The sequence below is a fragment of the Geotrypetes seraphini genome, chromosome 4, assembly GCF_902459505.1.
Source record: "Geotrypetes seraphini chromosome 4, aGeoSer1.1, whole genome shotgun sequence".
Classification (NCBI taxonomy): domain Eukaryota; kingdom Metazoa; phylum Chordata; class Amphibia; order Gymnophiona; family Dermophiidae; genus Geotrypetes; species Geotrypetes seraphini.
The window spans coordinates 279,182,512-279,194,913 of record NC_047087.1 but is presented as its reverse complement, the minus strand read 5'-3'; the positions used below and the strand labels follow the sequence as shown (position 1 = coordinate 279,194,913).

General features: G+C 40.8%; 1 protein-coding gene across 1 annotated transcript in view; it reads left to right on the top strand.

Moving 5' to 3' along the window:
• Positions 1-12,402, top strand: part of ABCC2 (ATP binding cassette subfamily C member 2) — a 133,853-nt gene that overhangs the window by 115,897 nt on the left and 5,554 nt on the right. Inside the window, exons 25-29 of the mRNA XM_033943489.1 lie at positions 232-431; positions 3,720-3,846; positions 4,888-4,989; positions 8,790-8,933; positions 10,943-11,101. Coding sequence (XP_033799380.1) covers positions 232-431; positions 3,720-3,846; positions 4,888-4,989; positions 8,790-8,933; positions 10,943-11,101 — 732 coding nt within the window. The remainder of the gene's footprint in view (positions 1-231; positions 432-3,719; positions 3,847-4,887; positions 4,990-8,789; positions 8,934-10,942; positions 11,102-12,402) is intronic.

The following is a 12,402-nucleotide window of genomic DNA, read 5'->3' as shown; positions in this document are numbered from 1 at the left end:
TGTTAGTTCTTCTTGCGGTCCATGGCCAGAGACATTGGTAGAAATATGAAAACAGGGACAACACAGAGTATGACGTGCAAGGCATTTGCATTGTTACAAATCATACATGGAAATGATCAGATAACAGCAGAAAAACATTTTTTGATGAGTAAACTAACTGAACTTTTGACCTGTAGTAGCTTTCAGTAGGATGATCACCTTTCTGACAAAATATTCCACTGTAATTTCTAGCGTTTTTATGTTGCTACTTCCCGTCAACTGAGACGTCTGGATTCTGTGACCAGATCCCCAATCTATTCACACTTTGGAGAGACAGTCTCTGGATTGTCTGTGATTCGTGCCTATGGTCACCAGGAGAGATTCCTTCAGTACAACGAGAAAACTATTGACATCAATCAGAAAAGTGTCTACACCTGGATTGTCTCCAACAGGTAGGGTTAAGTGTCATTGGAAAGTAACCGAGTAACAAATGAATAGATGCCTTCTAGACGGTCTCTGTTAGGGGGAAGTTATCAACACGGGCTACCATTTATATGGGTTATTTCACCACAAGTTGTGTTATTTTAGCACAGGGTTTCATTGTATAAACATAATATAATATGACTAGTGGTAAAATAACTCATTTTAACAGTAGCCCATGTTGACAATTTCCCCCTTAGGGTCTTACCATAGTTAGATGTTGAAATGTTTATGTATTTTTGATAAGAAATAAAAGAAGATTCACTACAACAGAGGTGTGCCATTGGTGCTGGAGAGAAGCTTTTGGTTTTACTGGCCAAGAGATTATTTTTGTTTTATTGTTATAATAGTTCTCAGTCTACAAGAAGTGGCAACACATTTCTTTATACTTCTCATGAAAATCCCATATATAACGCTCAAATAAAACAAAATTATGAGGGCTCTTTGAAAAAGTTTCCACATGGTCATATTTTCGTGGGAAATGGTTGGAGCAAGAGAAGTGGTAAGAAGGTGTGTTGTCCGTCAGGCAAGCCAGTTCACCTTGCAGGTAGTAATGTCATTTGCTTTTGAGATATTTAATATTGTTTAAAATTCTTTATTAATTTTTCATTCAAAAACAATGCATTAAAATATACATTTACATATAATTAATTTCAAAATTGCATTTACATGTCATAGAAATACTTCAAAAACTTTCCCCCCCTCCCTTCTACCCCAATACAAGAACAAAAACTAAATGCATTATTTCAGACACATAATGAAAATCATATTGAACTTATTGATCAATGAAAACATCAAAATATAATACCCATCCACCCTCCCTGGATGTGTAAATCAAATAAGAAATCAGGAGAATAAACCAGCTAATCATCATTAACAAAATTTGTCAATGGACTCCATGTTAATTTAAATAACTTATTATTACACAACATTTCTGAATTCATTTTCTCATATTTGTAGCATAAACATAAAGAGTCCCACCAAAAGGAGACATTAAGTCGATCCCAATTTTTCCAGTTTTTGGTAACCATTTGCATGGCTATCCCAGTCATGATGGAAAATAATCTACTTTTATACTTGTCTAAAGGAGGTTTAGGTGACAACAATGTACCACAAATAACCACCTCATACGATAACGGAATTGAAGGCTCCAAAATCAAATTGATTTATCCCCATATTAATTTCCAAAAGATGAGTATCAAAGGACAATAGAACAACAAATGATCCAGTGTCCCTACTTCAAGATGACAATGCCAGCATCTATTAGACTTTGAACTGTCTAACTTCTGCAAACGAACTGGGGTCCAAAAAACTCTATGTAACAGAAAAAACCAAGTTTGTCTCATAGATGCTGATACTGTACATCTCATTCTCCAAGTCCAAATCCATGGCCATTGAGTAGCAGAAATCTGCTGCTTTATCTCAATGCTCCAAATATACTTTAAACTAGTTTTCGGTTTTTTTTATTCAAATATTCCGATATTAATTTATACCACTTGACAGCCTGATGCCCTAGCAAACCTGTCTGGAAGCATAGGCCCGGCAAGCTATACTGATTCTTTAGATTTCGCCTGTCAGAGAACCCCTTCTGAATGGCCTGCTTCAGCTGCAACCACTTATATGCTTGAGACTTTGCAATACCAAATGATTGTTGCAGTTGTGAAAAATCAAGTATTTTCCCATTTGATAACACATCATCTAAAGTCGTTTGCGTCTGTGGAAGCTTCTCCTCTGACGCAACTTCCAGTTCCGTCAGAGGAGAAGCTTTCGCAGATGCACACGACTTCAGTTTCGGGCTGTTTGAATAAATTAAATTAAAATGTGCCACGAAGGTAAGGGGAAGGGCGGGAGGTGTATGGACTGTGTGAGGGGTGCTGAAGGGGGTGGAAAGGAACAGACACTGAAGCGAAATGGGGAACAGAGAGTGGGGAGAAGACGCTGGAAGGGAAATGGGGAACAGAGAGTGTGGAGAAGACACTGAAGGGAAATGGGAATAGAGAGTGGGGAGAAGATGCTGGAAGGGAAGAAGACAGAGATGCCTGACCAATGAGGGGGGTGGGGGTGGGGGTGGGAAAAGCATAGTAACAGAACAAATGGAAGAGGCAGAGAGAAGGCAGACAGTCGATGGAAGGAATTGAATGAGGAGAAGATGAGGAAAGCAGAAACCAGACAACAAAGGTAGAAAAAAAATTCTATTTCTTTTCTTTTTTTTGCTTTAGGATAAAGTAGTATATTAGTTGTGTTGATAAGAATGTATAAACAAAGCACTACCAGCTGAACATCTCTTTCTCTAGTTCAGCAGCCAGAACTTTGATTTATAAAATGACAATTGTACAGAATATTGTTTCTTTTAAACTTTAATAAAATCAGTTCAGTATAAAACTATTCAAGGCTTGTGTGGATGGGATCAGATGGTTTGTGAGGACAGGACGGGTACTGAGCTCGCAGGGACAGGACGGGGAGAGGGATGAGCTCATGGGGACAGGGACAAATTTTTCCCCTGTGTCAGTCTCTACTTCGTACCTTGTATGTTGGTGTACTGTTATCTCTATTTCTGAAATTTTGTAGTTCCGGGTGGATTGGGGTTCTTCCTCATGGTACAAAATCTTTGTATAAATATTGGAAGTTTGTTATCCATAACCGTTAGCTCTTGTTAACTTGAGAGTCTTATTTTGGCTTTTGTTTGCATTTTGTTTTCCTATTATTATGAGCTTTTCCTTGGTTGTTGTATTGCTCCTGAGTTTCAATAAACACTTCTTAAAAAAAAAAATAAAAAAAGCTCAAATCTTTGTTAAGCCCTTATCACTTCCAAAGTGCCTGATAATTTTAACTTCAAAAGTTATACATTCCTCTTTCATTTTATGTCTGATACTTGGAAGCCAAATTTCACGTTCCCTGCAGGTCCTGTGAATGTAATGTCTTTCGAAGGGAAGCTCCCTCTTGATTTCCAAGGGCAGATTGCACAGGGTACGGCAAACACAGGGATTTTGGAACAAAATCCCCACGTGCGCTTCATTCTTCTTAGCTTAACCTTTCCTCTAGTGCCACCCCTGTGCCCCATGAGGAACTGCATGCATGCTGCAAACTGCATCTGTTCTTCTTCTCATAGAGAATGTGGAGAGAGGGCAATTTCCAAAGGTCATTTTCCATGATTAAACATTTACCTAGAGAAGTCCTCTTGGAACTTACTTACCCCCTTCTCCCATAACATCAGCTGCACAGCCTTGAAAATTAAATCTACCGTATTCTTTCTTCTACAGGTGGCTTGCAATTCGCCTGGAGTTAGTTGGAAATTGCACCGTGTTTTTCTCAGCCCTTTTTGCTGTGCTAGGCAAATCGACGCTGAATGCTGGAATTGTTGGACTCTCTATTTCCTCTGCTCTAAACGTAAGTGCCGTTAAGAAAAAAATATGGAAAACAAGAGGCAGATAAAGAGTTTGAGGCTCATTGAATCTTCCCAGTTGTCCTGCATTTTGCTACTTGATGTCCACATTCATCCTTCTGCTTGACTCATGCAGGCTTTTATCTATAAAAGTATATGGTTCTGCTGCCCCAGCCTATATAATTACTGCCAAACCTCCCCAACCCCAAGAAAACCAACTGACAAGGGGGAGAGACAAGAAGAAACCTCAATCTAAATTAATCAGCAAATTGCACATAGTGTGAAACAGGAGGACCCTCAGTAACACAGCCACCCACTAAGGGCCATTTTCTGCCTTACTTTCCAAGCCACGCCGGAGGAATCACCAGTCTCATTACAGTCCAGTTGTTCCTGAGGAAGGGGGTGTGCACCCCCGAAACGGAGTCCCGTTGGACGGATGATGTCTCACATCGGCTGGCTGTTCTACTGTTTAGAGAAGCTAAGTACTTCCATTTATTGACTGGCTTGGTTCTGATTTGGACAGATTTGGACACTTTCCTTCCTTGTTTGGCCCCCCTGGCAAGGAGTAGAGACAAGAATTTCTTAACCTCATAGTGTGTTTTTTTGATTTCTAGAATCTTTTTTCACACGTAGCCCTTTTTGGGGGTGCACTTGATTTATTCTCACTCACAGGAAGAACCCGGGGATGTTTCACAGTTTACACTCTTTCTGAGTGTCAGCCGGTGACAGCCTTTCCCTTAGTGGGTGGCTGTGTTACTGAGGGTTCTCCTGTTTCACACTATGTGCAATTTGCTGATTAATTTAGATTGAGGTTTCTTCTTGTCTCTCCCCCTTGTCAGTTGGTTTTCTTGGGGTTGGGGAGGTTTGGCAGTAGTTATATATTTTTCCTCCCTATACATTTTTGGGTTCTATTTTGTGTCCAGCCTATATAATAGCATGGATTTTAACTTAGTGCAGTGTCACTGATTTCATCCACTTGTATGCACTGTAAAAAAAAAAAAAAAAAAAAAGCTAAACACAAACTCATTTCTTTTCTGTTCTGACAGGTAACCCAGACCTTAAACTGGCTGGTGAGAATGTCTTCAGAACTCGAGACAAACATTGTTGCTGTGGAGAGAGTAGATGAATACATCAAGGTGGAGAATGAGGTGGGAAGTGCTATTAACCCGAATTCAGTAGCACCGCTGTTATGAAATTTCAAGTTGTAAATTGAAAAGGGAAGATATGAGTGTCCAGTAGGAAAAAGGAGGTATTGATGCCCTTGAATAAGACTCTGGTGAGGCCTCATTTAGAATATTGAGTACAATTCTGGAGGCCGCACCTTCAAAAAAATATAAAAAGGATGGAGTCGGTCCAGAGGAATGCTACTAAAATGGTGCATGGTCTTCGTCATAAGGCGTATCAGGACAGACTTACTTAAAGATCTCAATCTGTATACTTTGGAAGAAAGGCAGGAGGGGAGCTATGATAGAGACATTTAAATACCCACGTGGCGTAAATGTGCATGAGTCATATCTCTTTCATTTGAAAGGAATCTCTGGAATGAGAGGGCATTGGATGAAGTTAAGAGACGATAGGCTCAGGAGTAATCTAAGGAAATACTTTTTTACAGAGAGGGTGGAAAATGTCTGGAAGAGGTGGTGGAGACAGAGACTGATTTTAAGAAAGTCGGGAATAATCATGTGGGATCTTAGAGAGAGGAAGAGATAATGATTACTGTGGATGGGCAGACTGGATGTTTCTATGTTCATGATTGAAAGTTACAAATATGATCCTACTTGCAGCATAAGGATCTCACTCGCTTGGCTTCTATTTAAGACGCTGTAAAGCATGGCCATTTAAAATCTTTAAACTTTCCTTCGGGCATATCCATCTCTGCAATGTCGTCTTTAATTAAATGACAAATGTTTGAATATATCTGGATCGTTTATTTTTCCCTATGATGTGTATGTACATATCTATATTATTTTTTTATTATCAGACATACCAGGCTTCTCCCTGATCTGTGACCGTTTATCTCCAGAAAAACAGAAGACTACAGGTGGACCAGACAAATTCTACCACAAGGGTTTTATTTAAAAAAAAAAAAAAAGGCTCAGCACAGAAGCACCTGTCTCAGGAGTCAACAATTCACTGTAGACAGTCATAGATATGTATAGTATTCATACAGATGAACTGCAGGAACAAGAAAAAGCTGCATCAAAAATAGTGAATCTAGTTAGTTTTCAGAATGATTATCAACCACTCACAGCAAAAATCAGCCAATCAGAAGGTAGCACTGACAAAATTTCCCTGCTGACCAGAGTCTTAGGCTCCTCCTTGGTGTATCTCTCCCGCTGCCGAGGGGGGCTATAATACATTTGCTCAAGAAGCGAGCTTTTACTACTCCCACTAAAAAAAAAAAAAAATAGAAAACAATTTATTACATTACATTAGTGATTTCTATTCCGCTTGTACCTTGCGGTTCAAAGCGGATTACATTGGAAGAGAGCTGGACATTTCCAGGAGGTTGCGTTACATTGGAGAATTGCTGGTTCAGGTTACAAATTGATGATTCTTCATCTAATTTTTTATTTTTTTCATTAGCCACAGTCAAAAACAAACGCCAGAAGATGCACTCTTAACAGTGCTGTCACTGTACCAGCACCCCTGGGCCAGTCACCGACTTTTGTCGCCAAAAGCTGACGCCAGTCTTGGAGAATGACTCGGTGATTTTTAAGAATCCATCAGAGTGCTCGTTTCAGTATCCAAGAGCTCATTTGCATGGCAGTGTTAGAGACTGCTAGAAAGCTCACTAAAAACCGCGATGTCGTTTTTGATAATCTGCCATGAAAATGCATGCAGGCTAAACGGTCTGGAACCAGTTTAACGACCGCGTTAAAATTTTGAGAATCTGGCCCTCAGTTGATTGGGGCAGCAAGAGCAGCCTTGACAGGAGAGAGGAGCTGTGCCTAGCAATTACTCTTCTGAGCAAGTGCCAGGCCCAGTTCCTCCCTCACTTTACCGCTGATTTTCCACACAAATAGCATCGCCAGTAACAGAAAAATCGCTCCCACTGCGGCCACTACATTGACCTGCCGGATTTTACCAGTGAGTTTGGAGAATCCGGCCCTCACAATTTTTTTTTTAAATAAATTTTTTATTCATTTTTAAATCAAATACATAGTGCAAACAGTTGAACAATCAAGTAATATAATATATTGCATTCTGCTTCAACAATTAATATACATCAATTAAAGCCCTCCCCCCACCCTAACCCTCCCCCTCCCCTCCTGGATGTGTATAATAATCTTTCATGAATCACTATTTTGGATGCAGCTTGTTCTTTTATTTATTTATTTATTCATTCAATTTTCTATACCGTTCTCCCAGGGGAGCTCAGAACGGTTTACATGAATTTATTCAGGCACTCGTTTCTGTAGTTCATCTGTATAAATACTGTATGCCTCTATGCCTGTTTACAGTGAAATGTTGATTCCTGAAGCAGACACATCTGCACCAAAATGCAGATAACATAAGAACATAAGAAATGCCTCCGCTGGGTCAGACCTGAGGTCCATCTTGCCCAGCAGTCCGCTCACGCGGCGGCCCACCAGGTCCAGGACCTGTGCAGTAATCCTCTATCTATACCCCTCTATCCCCTTTTCCAGCAGGAAATTGTCCAATCCTTTCTTAAACCCCAGTACCGTACGCTGCCCTATAACGTCCTCTGGAAGCGCATTTCAGGTGTCCACCACACGTTGGGTAAAGAAGAACTTCCTAGCATTCGTTTTGAATCTGTCCCCTTTCAACTTTTCCGAATGCCCTCTTGTTTGTTTGTTTTTTTAATTTTCTGAAAGTTTGAAGAATCTGTGTCGGGTCTTTTTAAAATATAACCTTTATGCTGGAATCTGCTTGCTCTGCCTCTACTCTTCTGTTTTTCCATAGTTACTATATATAGAAGTTTGGCTTCTTTTTTTCCAACCTTTAGAAACATAAAAACATGATGGCAGATAATTACATTACATTACATTAGTAAGTTCTATTCCGCCATTACCTTGCGGTTCAAGGCGGATTACTTTCAAACTAAAACAAAAATTACATTCAAAATTTGAAGGAATAGAATAAGCGATGACATAGAATTTTTAAGGTAATATATGTTGGGTAAAGAGTTACCAAAGAGAAGTGGAGGTCTTTAGGAGATAAGAATAGGGTGAAATTATGGGTTTTAGATAACGTTTGGTAGATAAAAGAGTATTAGAGAGATCTAAGGGTAAATAGAATGTTGGATATTGGGTTGGGATTGGTTGTGCTGGATAGGTTTTATGTGTTTTTTGAAGAGTATGGTTTTAATGTCTCTCCTGAAGGCTTTGTAGTCTGTAGTCGAAGATAAGAGAGTGGTGATAATGGGCAAATGACCCATCCAGTCAGCCCATGCACAGCATCCTCCTCTCCCTAAGAGATCCCGCTGGCATGTCAAAAGCGCGTTGGACAGGATGAATGCACACCGCCGGTTCTGCCACTTTTACACCTTACCATTAGTGTTCTGAGGGGTGGGGGGTGGGGGGAACCCCCCACTACACTGAAAACTCCTGAACAGCGAGAGAACAGAAGTTTTCAGTGTACTGGGTGGGGGGGGGGTACCCCCTCCCAACACCCCCAAAGGGAGTGCGACCAATTCTAAGTGTACTGGGGGGACCCCCCACCCCCCTCAGAACACTAATGGTAAGCGGAACCGGTGTCGTGCACTTGTCCTGTGCACAGATGTCATCGCGCCAATATCCTGCGCACTTTCGTCAGTGTACTGAGATCCCACATGCCTGTCCCACACTTTCTTGAATCCAGACACAGTTCTTGATTCTACCACCTCTACCGGGAGACTATTCCACACATCTATCATCCTTTCTGTGGAAAATAAATTGTTTAGATGACTCCTGTATTATTTATATTCATTTATCCACCATTTCAGGCTCCATGGGAGACAAACCAGAATGTTCCATCAACATGGCCAGACAAAGGAGAGATGCAGTTTATTGACTACAAAGCCCGATATCGCCCAGAACTGGACTTAGTTCTTCAAGGGATAACATGTGACATTGACTGTACTGAGAAGGTAAGAAGAAAGTGAACAAGTATCAAGGGATTCTCAAAACAGTTCCTTCTCCTCCTTCCCCCCCCCCTGAAATACCTGTTGAAATTGGGTGCAGTACTGGTTTGACTATAAAATCGGTGATCTTTTCTTTTTGGCAGTTTAGGGGGATTTGCACGGGTAGAGTTTTAAAGCCTTTTCTTTAATGGAGGTACATCATTTTTATTTTAGTGAGGCTGAATGATTTTATGTTAGTGACATTTTAGCACCTTTTTTTATCCTTCTTGTTTGATCATACCCTTCAGGTTTTCCTCTATCCCTATTCCCCCCCCCCCCCCTTTTTTTTTTTTTTTTTCTCAAGTCAGCATATCCATCACTGTTAGGGTTGCCAGATTTTTGGTCAGGAAAAAAGAGGATGCCGTTTGATTGAATTAAAAAAATCTGCTCACTATGCACACAAAACACGCACAACAACTGTGCCCAAAATCACTGTGGAACAAAAAAAAAAAAAAGACTGCCAAACTTCTGTCATAGCAAAGTGGGTTCAGCTGCAACTAGGCTTTTTTTTTTGCCCTTACTGCTGCTTGCCTCTTGTTCGGAGCTCTGATGATCACAGCCCTGCATTCTACTTGGCCTGCACACAAGAGCTACGACTGTCACTGAATTCGTGTGCACAGGTGCCAGGCACAATTCCTCCCCCTTTTACCACAATGCTCAACACAAACAGCATGCATATAATTTGCATACTGTTTGTGTTGAGCATCACCCGGTATATTAAAACCATTCTGTAACCCGCTGTTTTCTGGGTAGTGTCGGGCCTTCTGTGCATCTGCATTTTAGCCCTGCTTCATGTGGCTCAAGCCTTAATTTCCATTTTCATTTAAAGGGCCAATAATTAATTAAAGGTCATAACTTCCTGGCTATAGTTGGTATAGGAATGGATAAATCATGCTCATAATTCTAGGTGTAAAAACTAAACAAGGGGAACTCTCAATAGAAGCACATAGAAAAAAAAATTATAAATTAACCATGAGAGAGATGGGGTAGAATTTCAAACTGCTCTAGGATACTTTGTGCCACATACTATACATTAATAATGATGCAAAATTTTTCAAATATATTAAATTCGGAATGATATCATCAATGTTCAAGTTCAAATCCCGAATAACAGCAAATGAACACTTTAAATATTCTTAAAGGCCTGAGACCCATCACTCCTCCGCTACATGTATCTTAATAACGGGAAGAATTACATGGTTCTCATCACAGGCCTACGGATATTACTTTTATTCTTTCATTTAATTTTACTTTTTAAATTTAAATATACTTTTATGTCTAAAACTGTGTTAGTACCATTTAGTACTTAAAGCCACTTATCTTTAAAGTTCACATGACTCGGGAGAGATGACCCGACATGTTTTGCACCCCCGTGCTTTATCAAGGGTCTCCCGCAGCCTTCCCTGTCATCCGACTCAGTGTAAGTTATGTGAGTACTATACATAAGCATTCATAGGGGCATGTTTAGATCAGGGTTGAAAGCTAGACCTGTATATTACGTCTCACTGTACACACATAGCTATTTTTCATGTAACCAGTGTGTACATATATGCATATATGTACTCAGTTTTAGCAGATATTCAAACTAGAGAATGACACAGGGACAAACTCAATTTCCTTGTGCCCCGCAAGTTTTGTAGCTGTCTCTGTCCCTGCCTTGAAAACTTATGATTTTAAAGTGTATGAGGCTTGTGCAGATGAGGACAGAGCTTGCATGAATGGGGCAGGGACAGGAAAAGAACTTGCCAGGACGGGACGTGAAAATGAGTTCCCGGGGGCTGGGGAAAAATTTGTCCCCGGGTCATTCTCTAATTCAAACACATGATCCATCTTCCTCAAACTGAATCCCTTTGGTTGGTTTTGGTTGACTGATAGCTGTAGGCCTTACTGAATCATGCAGCAGTTATATGAATGTGCCCTAAGGAGCATTACTGCACTGATTCCTGGCTCAGTCTTCAGGTGATTTATTTCTGCAGGTGGGCATCGTGGGCAGAACTGGAGCTGGAAAATCCTCCCTCACAAACTGCATTTTTCGGATCATTGAATCTGCGGGCGGGAAGATTGTGATTGATGGTGTGGACATTTCAACCATAGGCCTCCATGACCTGAGGCAAAGACTGACCATCATCCCCCAGGTGAGGATTCTGCTTCCTGTCTGCATTCTTTTGCACATAAGTATGAGCATTCCTTTGGGTACTCATCCTTTATCTTTCTTAGATATGTCTAGGGTTACCAGACTTTCCCTTTGGAAAATCTGGACCCCTTAGACCTGCCCCCAGGCCCGCCCAGTTCCATCCATCCCCGCCCCCAACATTCCCCAGCCCCGCCCCAGCCCCACCCCCTGCTGTGATCATGGAGGAGGAGGGCATCTGTGCATGTACATGACGTCATCTCGTTGCCCTCCTGCCCGACGGCAATTTTCATGGATGCTTTTCAAAACCCAGACAAAGTGCTGGGTTTGAAAAGCCGTCCATACCCCCGGACATGTCCTCAAAAGGAGGACATGTCCAGGAAAATCTGGACGGCTGGTAACCCTAGATATGTCATGCTCATTTCCATAGATAACTCTTAGTCTGCTTGTTCCAGTTTTCTGGGTCTCGCCGTGTCTGGCGAGACCTGGAAAACTGCAATAAGTATGAAACCAGCTGCAGAAGCCTAAGAGAACAACTCTTAACCTGTTTCAAACCCAATTTAAGCTTCACAGAGAGGAAAGAAAGAAGGGCACAGAGTGAGGCCTAGCATTTGGACTTTAATTCGGTCTCCTGTTCATGCCTTTCTTCATCAATAAGAACATAAAATAGCCTTACTGGGTCAGACCAATGGTCCATCAAGCCTAGTAGCTCGTTCTCACGGTGGCCAATCCTGGTCACTAGTACCTAGTTAAAACCCATCTGTTAAATTTGATCATTTTGAAGGCAATTCTATAACTGGGAGCCTTGATGTAGATGCACCAAGATGCTGTTATAGAATAGTAGTCTAAGTCATCATCGACACACCTAAGGTTAGGAACAAATAGTTAATGCCAGGTTAGTGGCAGGTATTAAATATTTATGTCTAAATGTTCCATGAGATACATGTGTAAGGTGCATAAGTCTAGCCCATGCTCCACTCACATGTACATCCCTATTGCAGTTACACACTAATGCGCTTACATACTATTTAATTGAATAGTACATAGTTCAATACGTGTGTAAGTGCACACATGCAGTTATAGAATTGGACTTTTTGAGTTATACTCAGCTATATATGTGCATCTTTATACTTTACATTAAGTTAGAAATTGCATTAAGCCAGGGCTTCTGAACCCAATCTTTTGGACACACCTAGCTTGTCTGGTTTTCAGAAAGCCTACAGTGAATATGCATGAGATAGTTTTGCATGCACTGCCTCTATTGCATGCAAATCTATTCATGCATATTCATTGGTGGCTGAAATA